General features: G+C 43.0%; 1 protein-coding gene across 1 annotated transcript in view; it reads left to right on the plus strand.

The window, feature by feature from the left end:
• The first annotated feature begins 4,923 nt into the window (after positions 1–4,923).
• The window catches only part of GALNT1 (polypeptide N-acetylgalactosaminyltransferase 1), a 39,342-nt gene continuing 30,490 nt past the window's right edge, over positions 4,924–13,775 (plus strand). Inside the window, exons 1-2 of the mRNA XM_004702957.2 lie at positions 4,924–5,173; positions 13,317–13,491. Of these exons, the coding sequence (XP_004703014.1) occupies positions 5,035–5,173; positions 13,317–13,491 (314 nt within the window). The 5' untranslated portion in view covers positions 4,924–5,034. The remainder of the gene's footprint in view (positions 5,174–13,316; positions 13,492–13,775) is intronic.

Here is a 13,775-nt window from a genome sequence, read left to right on the forward strand (position 1 = left end):
CTTTCTGGGACTCTGTCAAGGGAGGCGTAGTTCGGAGCCCTGTGTGACTATCAGGCCTCCAGCTTGCTCTTGTGTTGCTTGTGTGTCAGGCTTACAATATGGATCGACGTGCGCTCTGAGATTTGCTCCTTCCCATTTCCTCTCCAGCTTTTCTGTGGACCCTGGCTTTCCTTTGCTTCAGTTCATGCCGTGCTGCATTTGAATTTCATCCCCAGTTATGTGTCCTCATCATGGGGCCTGGGATAATTATAGACTTCTTTATAGAGAGAAGACCTGAGCCCCTACATTGTGCCCTGGGTCTCCACAGCTCTGCCGGGAGAGGGCAGTCTTTGGTCGCTGGGAGTCGGGGGCTCAGGTCACACCTGTGCTGTGTCACATCTCTCCCCTTCCCCTCATAGGTGCTCCTGCCAGCCAAGCAGCTCTTGTCGTTGGTGATTCTTTGTACCCACTCGGATGTGGGCACTGTGGGCATACTTTGTCTCCTACTTTGGAGATGGCGGGTGCCCGTGGGTCTGGGGTTTGTTGTCTTGCACTGTCTTTATGGGGAAATGTGGGGAAGCAAGTCAGCTCTTGCGCTGCATTCGCCTTTTAGATTTGTAAAGCGGGCATTTAAGAAATTACTCTGTTCTTTTATGGATGCTTCACATAACTATTAAGAATGACATGACTCAGGATGCACACAGTAAATTAAAGCTAACTTTGATATAATGTCAAATGAATAATATCAGGTATGAAAATGTGGTATTTTGTGACCTTTAAATGTAGAGAATTCTAGGGAGCTTACTATTTTCTTAGAATAGTTTAATATTCTCTTTCTGATAAAGGAAAAGAAAATGGATCCCCCCCCTCCTAATTTTAAAACGAGCAAAAAAAGGGAAAAAAAAAAAAAACAACTTTGGTGTACTTATATTGGAAACTTATATTTTCCTCTTAATTCTTTTTTTTTTTAAACATTTTATTGGGGGCTCGAACAACTCATTTTTTTTAATCGTTTTATTAGGGGCTCATACAGCTCTTATCACGATCCATACATACATCAATTGTGTAAAGCTCATTTCTACATTCATTGCCCTCATCATTCTCAAAGTATTTGCTCTCCACTTAAGCCCCCGGCATCAGGTCCTCATTTTTCCCCTCCCTCCCCCCTCCCCCCTCCCTCATGAGCCCTTGATAATTTATAAATTGTGTATTTTGTCATATCCTGCCCTATCCAACGTCTCCCTTCACCCACTTTTCTGTTGTCCGTCCCCCAGGGAGGAGGTCACATATAGATCCTTGTAATCGGTTCCCTCTTTCCAACCCATTCTCCCTCTACCCTCCCCGTATCGCCACTCACTCCACTGGTCCTGAAGGCATCATCCGCCCTGTATTCCCTGTGTTTCCAGTTCCTATCTGTACCAGTGTACATCCTCTGGTCCAGCCAGACTGCAAGGTAGAATTCAGATGATAGTGGGAGGGTGGGGGGAGGAAGCATTTAGGAACTAGAGGAAAGTTGTATTTGTCATCGTTGCTACATCTCACCCTGTCTGCCTCGTCTCCTCCCCGAGACCCCTCTGCAAGGGGATCTCCAGTAGTCTACAAAAGGGCTTTGGGTCTCCACTCCACACTCCCCCCATCATTCACTATGGTAAGATTTTTTTGTTCTGATGATGCCTTATACCTGATCCCTTCGACACCTCATGATCGCACAGGCTGGTTGTGGGCTTTGTTGTTTCTAAGCTAGATGGCCGCTTGTTTACCTTTAAGCCTTTAAGACCCCAGATGCTCTATCTTTTGATAGCCAGTCACCATCAGCTTTCTTCACCACATTTGCTTATGCACGCATTTGTCTTCAGCGATCGTATCAGGGAGGTGAGCACACAATGATATGATTTTTTTGTTCTTTGACGCCTGATAACGGATCCCTTCAGCATCTCGTGATCACACAGGCTGATGTGTTCTTCCATATAGGCTTTGTTGCTTCTGAGCTAGATGGCCGCTGTTTACCTTCATTTCCTCTTAATTCATTGACAAAATACATGCGGGGAGAGCTGGTGATAGCTTGTGATGAGATTTTCCATTTTGATAGTTGACACAGTTGTTCTTCAGAATTATTAAGAACCTTAATCACTCTTCTGAAATAATTGTCAGTTTTTAAAAAGGATTCCTTGTCATAACATAATAATAATTTAAAAACTTAAAATGCATTTCTATATAAAATCTATTTCACAGCACAATACAATTTTTTTGTTTCGATATGCTCAAATTTGGCTTCTCCTTCATGATAAAGCTCTTGTTTTTTGTTTCTGACCTTTGGGAATCTAAGCCTCCTGGATGTAGTTTTATGGAGCTTTAAAAATCTCCTTAGTTTTAAAAAAAACAAACTCCTTAGTTTCTACAGAAATTAAAATGAAGACTCGATTGGAGTGTTGTATACCAATGATATATAGATATAGATATAGATATATATACTTACTGGTGTGTATGCATGTCTGTCTATTTATAAGAGTTACTAATTCCAGTCACAAGAAATAATCTAATAGTTCTTCTCTGGAGTCTGCTAGAAAGGTACAGTTAAAGCTTATCAAAGTGATATTTTAGTCCAAAAAATTAATTTGATATCCACTTACTGTACATACTCGAGTATAAGGTGACCTGAATATCAGCGATATTCAGGCACCTAATTTTACCACAAAAACTGCATTAAAATGTGCTGAAAATAGGAACTGGAAACACAGGGATTCCAGGACAGATGAATCCCTCAGGACCAGTGGTGAGAGTGGTGATACCGGAAGGGTGAAGGGAAGGTGGGGTAGAAAGGGAGATCCGATCACAAGGATCTTCATATAACCCCCTCCCTGGGGGACAGGCAACAGAAAAGTGGGTGAAAGGAGACGTCGGACAGTGCAAGACATGACAAAATAGTAATAATTTATAAATTATCAAGGGTTCACTGGGAAGAAAGGGTGGGGGGGGAGGGGAAAGAAAATGAGCTGATACAAGGGCTCAAGTAGAAAGAAAATGTTTTGAGAATGATGATGGCAACAAATGTACAAGGGTGCTTGACACAATGGATGGATATATGGATTGTGTAAGAGTTGTATGAGTCCCCAATAAAATGATTTTTTTAATGTAATGAAAAACTCCGCTTATATGTGAGTATATATGATAAGTAATCTTTCAGAAACTAAATGGAAATGTTTGGGAGTTTTGTTTTCTGTTTTAAATGAAACAGAAGGGCTTTATGTGGTATTAATGGTTTTAAGTTTTTCTTCACATGTTCTTTGAATGTCTGTTTTCCAGGATACTCCTCCTTAGTTTTCTGTTATACTTTTCATCACTTTTATTCCATGTTCTGTAGAAGATCTCATTATAGAATTTGATTGTAAAGTGATGCTCATTGTTGTTTGCTACATCAGTCACCTGCGGCCCACGGTGGCCCTAGATAAAGCAGAGCGATGGGTCACCCAGTCCGACTCCGTCTGCACAGTTGTCGGTGTGCTTGAGCTCACAGTTACAGCCTCTGTCAGCCCGTCTCTTGAAGGGCCGCCTTGATTTCACTCATATTCTTTCGGAGACAGGCATGATGCCTTCTCCAGCAATGGGACCCCAGAGCCTCCCAAGTTGAGTGGCTCATCTCCTACGACTGAGTGGGTTTCAGAAAGAGCGTAGAACAGTGGAACTGAATGATCATGGATATTTCCCATAGACTTCTGAAAGCCCTTTGTGTATAAGACAGTATTCCTTTGTTATCCATAAGGTTTCTTTCTCTTGGCTAATGTTTCGAAGTGGATCACTAAGCCTGTCTTTCTCTGGAAGCTCTGCTGCAGCTTGTCCACCCTGGATGACCCTACGGTTATTTCAGCACCAGTAGCATAGCGTCCAGCATCCTCGCAGCACCCAGGCCACCTTAGTAGGCCAGACTGACAGGCAGGTCATGGCATACCCGCCTCCCAAAGGCAAACCCGTTGCCATTGACTCTGTCCTGGCACATAGTCCCACTCTGTCTCAACCCCGTGGGACAGAGTGGGACTGCCTACTGTGGTTCCCAACTCGCTCATCTTTAAGGAGGCAGACTGCCACACCTTTTTCTCTTGTGGATTTGGAAAGTTTATATCATCTTAGAAATCTGAGCACTTAACATGTTAGATCGATAGAGAATTATTTAATAAAATGCATTTAAGCTGCAACTCCCTTACAGCCATAGATACCCATTATCTTCTATTTATAATATTGTCCACCTGTTTTAGCGACTTCCTTATAACTGTCATTTGGGCTGTGACCAGTTTTTTGGAACTATTGCTGCAGTAACATCTATAGCATCGGGTCCTCTTGTGGATGTGAGTGTTCCTCAGGGAGATCCTGATCCTGACAAAGGACAACCGGTTGACGTCTAAAATGGACACAGTGAACTATATGCCCAAGGGTAGTGTTTGTCGACCCCAGCTATGATATGGCCCAGTGTGTAAGCGCTTGGCTGCCAACCGAATGGTTGGGTTCTGTAAAACAACAGACTTAGAAATCCCACTGAGCAATTTAACTTCTGTCCTGTAGGATTGCTGTGACAGAATCAACTGGATGAAAATGGTTTGGATGTTGGGTTAGTGAGATGTGATCAGAGTATCTCGTTATTATAATTTGCGTATTTCTGATTTTAATGAATTGAGCATGTTTTCAATGATTGGTGGCTATTTGGGCTTTCTTTTTGTGAAGGCCCGTTTATGTCCCTAACCAGTTTTTCCTATCGAGTCATTGTGTATGAATTAGTAGGAGTTATTTGTATATTCTTGATGCTAACACTTTTACATGTTTTACGAGGACTTTTCTAAGTAAGAGTCACAAACTTATCCTTCAGAGTGGACTTTTATATGCATATTAATCTGAAAATTGATTTTCTGGGTTTTGAATGTTTTTAAGTTCCTGTTTGTTTTTTTTCCTCTATAGGTTATGAACGTGGTTTCTGATGAAACTGGATTGGAATCGTTTTCATGATATTTGTACATTTATACATATATATATATATATTTTGAAATTTTGCATTTGACTTAAAGTGCCATGAGAAAATTTGCCTACTGCAAGGTGGTCCTGGCCACCTCCTTGATTTGGGTACTCCTGGATATGTTCCTGCTGCTCTACTTCAGTGAGTGCAACAGATGTGACGAGAAGAAGGAGAGAGGGCTTCCTGCTGGGGATGGTGAGTGCCTTTCAATACCCCCGCTGTGCCCATGACCCATCACTAGCTCATTTGTATGGTGAGGCATCGTGGTGTTTCAGCTTCCCGACCTTGGGTTCCCACATGCGGTGGTCACATGCTTACCAATTCTCCAGGGGGACCTGCCAGCAGAGAGTTATCAACTACCATGTACAGAAGGACGACATTCGGTTTTCCTGTGTGTGCTCAGTGTTACACGCAGTCCATTTCCTAGAAATTATTTTACGTTACAGAATGAGATAAGTATCTCATTATTGGAGCTATCAGAATTATACAGAAGATTAGCCCAATGTCATAATGCTGAGTGGATTGTTGAAATCGCAATTATCGGCTATCAGCCGAGATTCACTCTGCCGGCGAAGTAGAAATCTCTGCCAACGGCGGGATGTGGAAAGTTCAAGGACTGGCAGAAGCCCTCGTTAGCGCTCTGATGAGGGAGTTGGGAACTTTGGGCAAAGAATGGGGCTGCAGTGAGAGAGAATACTGCAGTACCTGCAGTGGGCAAGAAAGGAACACACAGCTATACAGGCCCAGAAGGCAGTGCGGGTAATTTTGGCAAGAGACTCCTGGGAAATTGAGTTTGTTTCCTTGCGGTCAAACTAACAAATGCTGCTTTCTTGTTTTGTTTGTAACCATAATGAAGACACATGCATTGTGAGAGTCAGTAATTCCACTGTTTTGAGCTTTGATCTCTTTCTGATTAGCTATAAAATACGTAGCAGACAATAATTCTACTCTTTGTAGGAGTTTATGCACCAATAGTTGATTTTTCAATATCATATCAATTTCAATATCATTTCATTCTCATGTAGCTATACTAAATGTTTTATACTTCGGTGATGAGAAAAATACCTTATCTTCCGAAATTTATAATCAAAAAAATATTTGTTTGGGCAGCTGTGCCTACTTAGTATAATTTTTATAAACCAAAACAAAAAGCTCACTGCCATCGAGTTGATTCAGGACAGGGTAGGACTGCCCATGTGGGTCTCAGAACTGTTTAACTATTCCCAGGAGAAGAAGCCTCCTCTTCCTCCCATAGAACAGCTGTGGTTTCAAACTGCTGGCCTTGCAGTTAACAGCCTAACGTGCAACCCATTGTGCCATGAGCTTACAGAGCTTACAGAGCCAATTCTGAAGACATAGTTTCTCATAGGGTTTGCCTAACATTAGGTTCAGTCACTAGCACTGAACTCAAATAATACCTAGGCTAACCCCCTAATTTAAACTCGGACTTTCCTGCTAGGTTTTAGGGTGAAAAAATTTAAAGTCATCATATTAATTTGGATAATCTTTCCTGGTTTCCTTCATGGCTCCAGTGTTGCGTAACTTTCCTTGGTGAGAAAACTGTACCTCCGTCCTTGTTGCTGGAGCTATAGCTGTCTGTGTACGTTTAAAGCAGAGGGCACGTGTTGCTATTTGCCACTCGGAAGATGCGGGTACTCTTTCTCAGATACCACACTCACTGCCATTGGGCTGATGCCCAACCCACGGCTACCCCATAGGTAGAACCGGCCCTGCAGGCTTCCGAGACTGAACGCTTTCCCGAGGTAGAAAGCCCGTCTTTCTCCCTCTAGCAGCTGGTGGTTTCAAACTGCTGACCTTGAGGATCACAGCTAGAACGCATTCATTTCCCCCTCCCCTTACCTGCGTGCATTGTCGTGGATGGCAGTTGTCTATGGCGCTCTGTTTCAAATGTAAAGGTCTGAAAACAGGAACACATGGGACCTGTAGCTGGTGAAGATGTCCTTAATGAGTTATTTTGTACTGAACCGTGTACTTACTGCATGCCAGTGACACGTACCGGAACAACAAAAAATACAGCACAATTCCTCCCTTCAGGGAACTCCCAGTTCAAGGGGAAAGAAAGAGTGATCGTAAACCCCCAGCACAGTTAATGCCCTATGAGGGGGTGTGCATGCGCAAAAAGGCAGGATCCTTGGGAGGCAGTCATTTGAGGTCATCCAGTGCACAAGCCATGCTCACGTCCCCTCTCAGGGCGAGGAAGGATTTGTTGGCTTTGAATGGGGCTGGGGAAGGCCTTCCGGGCAGAAGGGGAAAACCGTGGGAGAGCAGAGCTGATGGCCCGGAGAATGTGAGGGACAGGTTCCAGAGGAAGCTCGCAGGCCATTTATAAAGTCACACGACAATGCTGGACTTCATCCTGGAGCTGGTGACATGCCATCACCGTGGGGAGCGAGTTAACCCCATCCGATCTGTACTCTTAGAAGAAAGCTCTGGTGGTCACGCGGCTGCTGGCACTGCAGGGGAATGAGCTGGTTAGCAGAGACGCCTCTGAAAAACCTTCTGTGAGAGGAAGCTTCACGTCAGCGGGAGCTGAGGGGCCTCCCAAGTGGTGGCACGGGAGCCTCGCGCTGTCCCGGCTCCAAAAGAGGGCTGGTGACTAATTGCCACGGTCACAGCACCAAGACATCAAACCTCCTCGGTGGAATTGGCGAGTACACACCTGGAAGAAGGCCAGCGACCTGCTGGGTGATAACCCTGGGCCCTCCACGCAGGGTCTCTCTCCACTTGATGGCGTTTGAAAGCAAACCTCCACAGCAACCAGGACGAGTAGGGATGGTGGTGCACAGGGTAACTGAGGATCGCGAGGTTCTCGTGTGCGAACGTTCTTGGGCAGCTTGGATCGCTGGCCTGGTGTCAGTTCTGTCCTCTATGCTGTGAAGGAGGTCTCCTGCGTTGCCATGGATTGCCTGTCCTGATGATCATGCTGAAGGCCACTACGAGATGGTTGTGGACATACTTCCTAGTTTTCTGGGGTTCTTGTCTGCAAGGGCCAGTCTTTGCCGCTAACAGAAGAGTTTGTTTCCTAGAGCAGTTCTTGCATAGTTTTTTGTGGTTTTTAAAAATCATTTTATTGGGGCTCATACAACTCTTATCACAATCCATCCATCCATCCATTGTGTCAAGCACACTTGTACATTTGTTGCCATCAGCATTCTCAAAACATTTCTTTCTACTGGAGCCCTTGGTATCAGCTCCTCATTTTCTTCTCTTCCCTTCCCTCCCCCACCCTCCCTCCCTCACAAACCCTTGATAATTTATTTAAAAATTTTTTTCATGTCTTACACTGCCCGATATTTTATACCCCAGGCTACCTGAGAATAGCAAAGCCCTTCTGTTGCTAGAGAATGATATTGGGGTCCCCTAGAGAAGACAAGGTGAGCATGGCCTGGGAATATTTTTACTGTACTTTTGCTATCCAGAGAAGCTCATGTATTCAATCTGTGGATTTGTGTATGATCAAGAAGGAGCCCCCGTGGCCGTTAGGTAAGCAGTGAACTAACTGCAAGGTTGCAGTGAACTAACTGCAAGGTTGGCACTGCAAACTCATCAGCCACTCCACAGGAGAAAGATGAGGCTGTCCCCATAAAGATTTACAAACCCTGGGAACCTCAGTATCTTTACAGATGGAATTTCAAGTAGTAATTGGTCGTTCATGCTGACGCTATACTTGATTTTCAGATGATTCACATGTTGGGGAACATAGCATATAGAAGGAATGTCTGATGATTAAGAATTTGAAGATATTAGTAAAGGATTTCAGAATCTCTCTATTACAGTTTTTAAAAGTGGTTAAAGCTTCCCATATTAAGCATATTACAAATACATTGATCATGACATTGGAATGAGGGTTGAAGCTAACAAGGTTGTTAACATAACAAAAAGTTGCCAGCCATTAAGTTACATATAATATTTGAATGTTAAAAAAAATCAGACAATACCTTGCATTTCATTGCATCTCACACACCTTTGTTTGCAGAATACTAATTTTGTATACTAAGAAAAAAATTGCAGTGTAAGATATGACAAAATAATAATTTATAAATTATCAAGGTTTCGGGAGGGAGGGAGGGGAAAAAATGAGGAGCTGATACCAAGGACTCAAGTAGAAAGAAAATGTTTTGAGAATGATGAGGGCAACAAATGTACAAATGTGCTTGACACGATGGATAGGTGAATGGATTGTGATATGAGTTGTACGAACCCCCAATAAAATGATTTTTAAAAGGGGGGAAAAAAGAAAAAAATTACAATTATGATTGTAAGCCACATTCTAATTTCAGAAATGTTAATGTATAGGGAAAATATTTTAGAATAGATGGTACCCTACTAGATAAAGACAGTAAGGAATGTAATAGTATGATAGAAAAGAAAATTATTTGGAAAAAAAACAATTTTTGCCTTTTATTAGTATTTTTTCCCAAAAGTGAGTCATATATAATGATATAAAGTAGAATAATACTTCCATGAGAAAAACATTAGTTAGAAAATTGACTTATTAAAAGTACATTCACATGTATGACAAATAGTTTGTGTATGTTAATTCTGTTATTTGGGGGTTTTCAGCGTGGCCCTAGTAACTAGGTTTTCTAAAAGATTACACATTGCATGGTCATGCAACTGAAGTTTGACTGGCGCTACATAACTCAGTTGTAACTAACTACAACATAATGTAACTAAGTACAATGTAACTAAGTGTAATATAACTACATGGTACTTTAGAATACCCCCCTTGTCAATGACAGCTGATTGGGTTCTTATAAATACTGTACATGTTAATCCAAATAACAACTTTTACTAAGTTTATGGAAGGGTGATATCTAAACCTCCTTATAAGCATTTTTAAATAAAAATTTCATTGAACACTTTGCTCACTACATAAAAGACTGGTAGGAAGAGTATGTGGGAAATTTGCATTTGTCATGTTTTTATTCACTAACCATATGCATTTTGTCTGGTCCTTTTGGCTAAGGGAAAGGAGTTTACTAGTCCCCTTGATACTTATGGTTACAGTGATATTGAATGAGGATGTGTAGTAAGGGAAAGGAGTTTACCAGTCCCCTTGATACTTATGGTTACAGTGATATTGAATGAGGATGTGTAGTTGATCCTCTCTGTTATGCAGCAGCAGTCGTCTAACTTTTAACAGTCATCTGCTGTTAATTTTAAGCGTAGTTTTGAAATAATCATGCGCACTAGTAGGCCAGAGTCTGTGATCAGGGATTATTGAAAAGTACCATGTGATCACATTTGTACAATTTTGCAGCAGCAGGACTGTATATATATATATATTTTTTTTCCCTGTTTCTTTAGGATCCCAAAGGCAAATTTTTACTTCACAAATAATAAAGCAAAAGTTTACATTTCTGGCCATGTGGTTTTCATGTGAAAATAAGCAACCAGTAAGATTACTCAGCCATATTCGTAAATTTTCTCGAGTAATTCACTCAGACTTTGAAAACCAGTGAGTTGCATAGAAAAGGATAATATTACATAGTGTTCTCTTTGTGTTACCTGCTCCCCACTTTAATGGCGGACTTCAGACAGACACAAAAGAAGAGAGAGGAGAAAACTAAACTCCCGAATTTCTGTCTCCTGGCTTCAATAGCTATCAACCCATAGCCAGTTTTATAGCACGGACCCTGTGTTGGGCTTGGTTGACTAGAGAAACAGATTCATAGACACTCGTGTGTAAGAAAGAGCATTATATACAAGAGCAATTGAATTTTGAGAAAATATCCCAGCCCAGTCCAGATCAATTCCATAAGTCTGATATTAACCCAGATGTCCAATACCATTCAATGAATTCCTCTTCAGACTCACACAACATATGTAATGACACCGAATGCAGTGGTGGAAAGTCTTGTGGATCCAGTGGCAGTGAAAGTATCTCAGCGCTGGCAGGGGTCTCCACATGGCTCCAGCTCCAGGGCTCTAGCATAACTCCATGTGTCTTGTCCTCAGGAATGTCTCGCAGGGAATGAGCATGTGTCCCACCTCCAGCGAGCTATTTATCTCCTTAGTGCCTCCAAATGAGATCATCAAGCTGTGACCTGATTGACAGGCTAACCCCCTCCCCTCTACTCTGAATCTCAAATTGACAACAGATTATGTACGTCTCTCTTTCCTGTTACCTCTACCCTTCTGTGGTTGAAGAAGAAGAAACTGCATTGCTTCTCTTTCTGGTTTTACCCAATCAAGATTTACATCCTTTTTGATGCTCTTTCTCAGCTCCCCGTATTTCCTGGGCCTGGATAGGTAGGTCCAGGGGCTTGGCCAGATTCAGGATATCTCTGTAACCCCCAGCAAAGACGCTTTGTAGTTGGTGCGATGTATAACGTAATACTTTTAGTTTAAAAAAAAGACAGCAGGAAGATAGTTTTAATTTTTAGCTTCTCCTAAAGCACCCTCTTGCAGCACTGCAACAGGGCACAAACCCTGGTGGTGCCATGGTTCCGAGGTGGGCAGTTTGAAACCACCGCCCACTCCACGAGAGACGGGCAGGGCTGTCTACTCGGGTGAAGAGGGACAGTCTCAGAAGCCCACAGGGTCACTTCTAGCCTGTCCAACAGGGTCGCTGTGAGTTGGGAGAGGAAGGATATTTATCATCAGAGCCACTAGATGTCCCTCACCTACCCTGTATATTGTCTCTGCCAGCAGCCAGCTCAAAGCCTTTGGATGGACCTTCCCTTCATCCTCAGTGTTTTACAGTGTATCCTTTGTAAGTGTAAAAGCTTCCCGGTGGTAGTAGACCTCTGTACTTGTGTTGCAGCTTGTATTACTCTTGTCTTTGAGGTTCTGTTTTTCATTCTACAAACCCGTATATGTAAACCGCTCACTTGCTAGACAAACGTGAGGTAAGAGGCTGTTTACGGAAATGATCTTATGTGCGTTTCCCATCATTTCTTGTTATTTTAATCCTAACGTTGTAATGTCTCACCTAAAATTACAGATCATTCTGAGAACAGGGAGAGATTGTTAGACACTGTTTTTCTTGATGGTGCTCCAAAATAGATTTTTATATTTCTGGACAGGGTTATTAAAGACACAGTGAACAATTTCGCATTTTCTCCTCACCCTAAGTTTCTACATGTACACTGAAAAGCAGATCTCATGTTGATAGGTTGCCCTATGCCGCCATTTGGAACAGCCTGCAGGCTAACTCTTAGCACCTGATGCCCTTCCTGGATGAGGAGAGACGGTTTTCCTGCCTTCTTGTGCTGCCGTATCTGTGCGGAGAATTTAACCGCTTGGCTGTTAACATTGCCAAGTGATCCTCTTCACCCGCTGCCTGGCCACATACCATTCACCACCCATCATGTTAGATCAGCAATTGTACAGCATTGTCTAAATCTGATATAGCCCTAGACCTGTTTTTCATGAAACACTTGTGAAGATTTCAAAAGCATATCATTAAGTACAGAGATTGGGAAAGGTTGGCCTGGAATATTACTCTTTATCATCGATTTCAAGTGTCAACAGATCCCGATTAGAATTATCTTTCATGAGGACATGACTAGCATAGTAATTATTAAACTGTCTGCTATTCCCAAGTCTAGCGTTGTCATTTGGGCCCCTTTTGCATTATCATTTCACTTATTAATTCAACAGATAATTGCAAAACCCCCAATAAGACACTATGTTAAAACTCCACAGACGGTTCACAAAGAAAGTAAATTACCCTCAGACCCAAGCAAGACTAATGGAGTGGGAGGGAGGGAATAAAACCGGTTTCTCAATTATAATAAGAGGTCACCATTGATTGGAGAAACGAGAGCCCTCCCGGAATGATATGGTTGTCACGATTAGTAAATTATCACTCTCAAAAGATTCAGAAAAGCTGCAGGCAATTTTGCATTGAAAGACAAAGACGGGTGAGAGAGTGGGAGGCAGGCTCCAGGAAGAGAAGCTATGTGAGCAAAGGTGCAGAAGCCAGGGAACCTGGAGCCAGTACCTTGGGAGGAAAGCCACCTGCAGTGGCTGTTTGACAAGGAGTAACTGCTGGGAGGGAGGGAGGCGGCTCTAGCCGGCAGCAGGCTTGGCAGGTCAGTTTAAAATGCCACATTACAGAGGTTGGACTCTGGGAGGCTCTGGGTCTAGTTTGATGACAGCTATATTTTAGGGAGGTGAAGGTGTCAGGAGGATGTGGGGTGGCAGGAAAACTCTGCTGGGACAGGTGAGTGGTGACAGGTGAGATGGTCTTGAGTCAGGCCAGTGGATTAGGAGTGGCTGGGTATGAGAGGTGGCTGTGGCTGTTGAAGGCCTGGTGTGAACAAACTTGGTTTATTAAACAACCATGTGACTCAATCCTTATTCTCAGTTCTAGAGCCAGTGCCAAAGCCTCATGAAGGTCCCGGGGAAATGGGGAAGCCAGTCGTCATTCCTAAAGAGGATCAAGAGCAGATGAAAGAGATGTTCAAGATCAATCAGTTCAATCTGATGGCAAGCGAGAAGATCGCACTCAACCGATCGCTACCTGATGTCAGATTAGAAGGGTAAGTGCCCAGTGGGGTCCGCGGAGGTTAACTTGAAGGAAGATGTGTCCTCGGTTCTCCCCTGACCTTGCCCTTTCCTGCTGATTGTTCTTGAATGTCAGATCACTCAGTCCCCACTTAAGACAACCGAAAAGTGGGTGAAGGGAGACGTCGGACAGGGCAAGATATGACAAAATACCAATTTATAAACTATCAGGGCTCATGAGGAAGGGGAGAGCGGGGAGGGAGGGGAAAAATGAGGACCTAATGTCAGGGGTTTAAGTGGAGAGAAAATGTTTTGAGAA

Source organism: Echinops telfairi, unplaced genomic scaffold (genome assembly GCF_000313985.2).
Source record: "Echinops telfairi isolate 266 unplaced genomic scaffold, ASM31398v2 ScPeMD7_7400;HRSCAF=8409, whole genome shotgun sequence".
NCBI classification, from domain to species: Eukaryota; Metazoa; Chordata; class Mammalia; order Afrosoricida; family Tenrecidae; genus Echinops; species Echinops telfairi.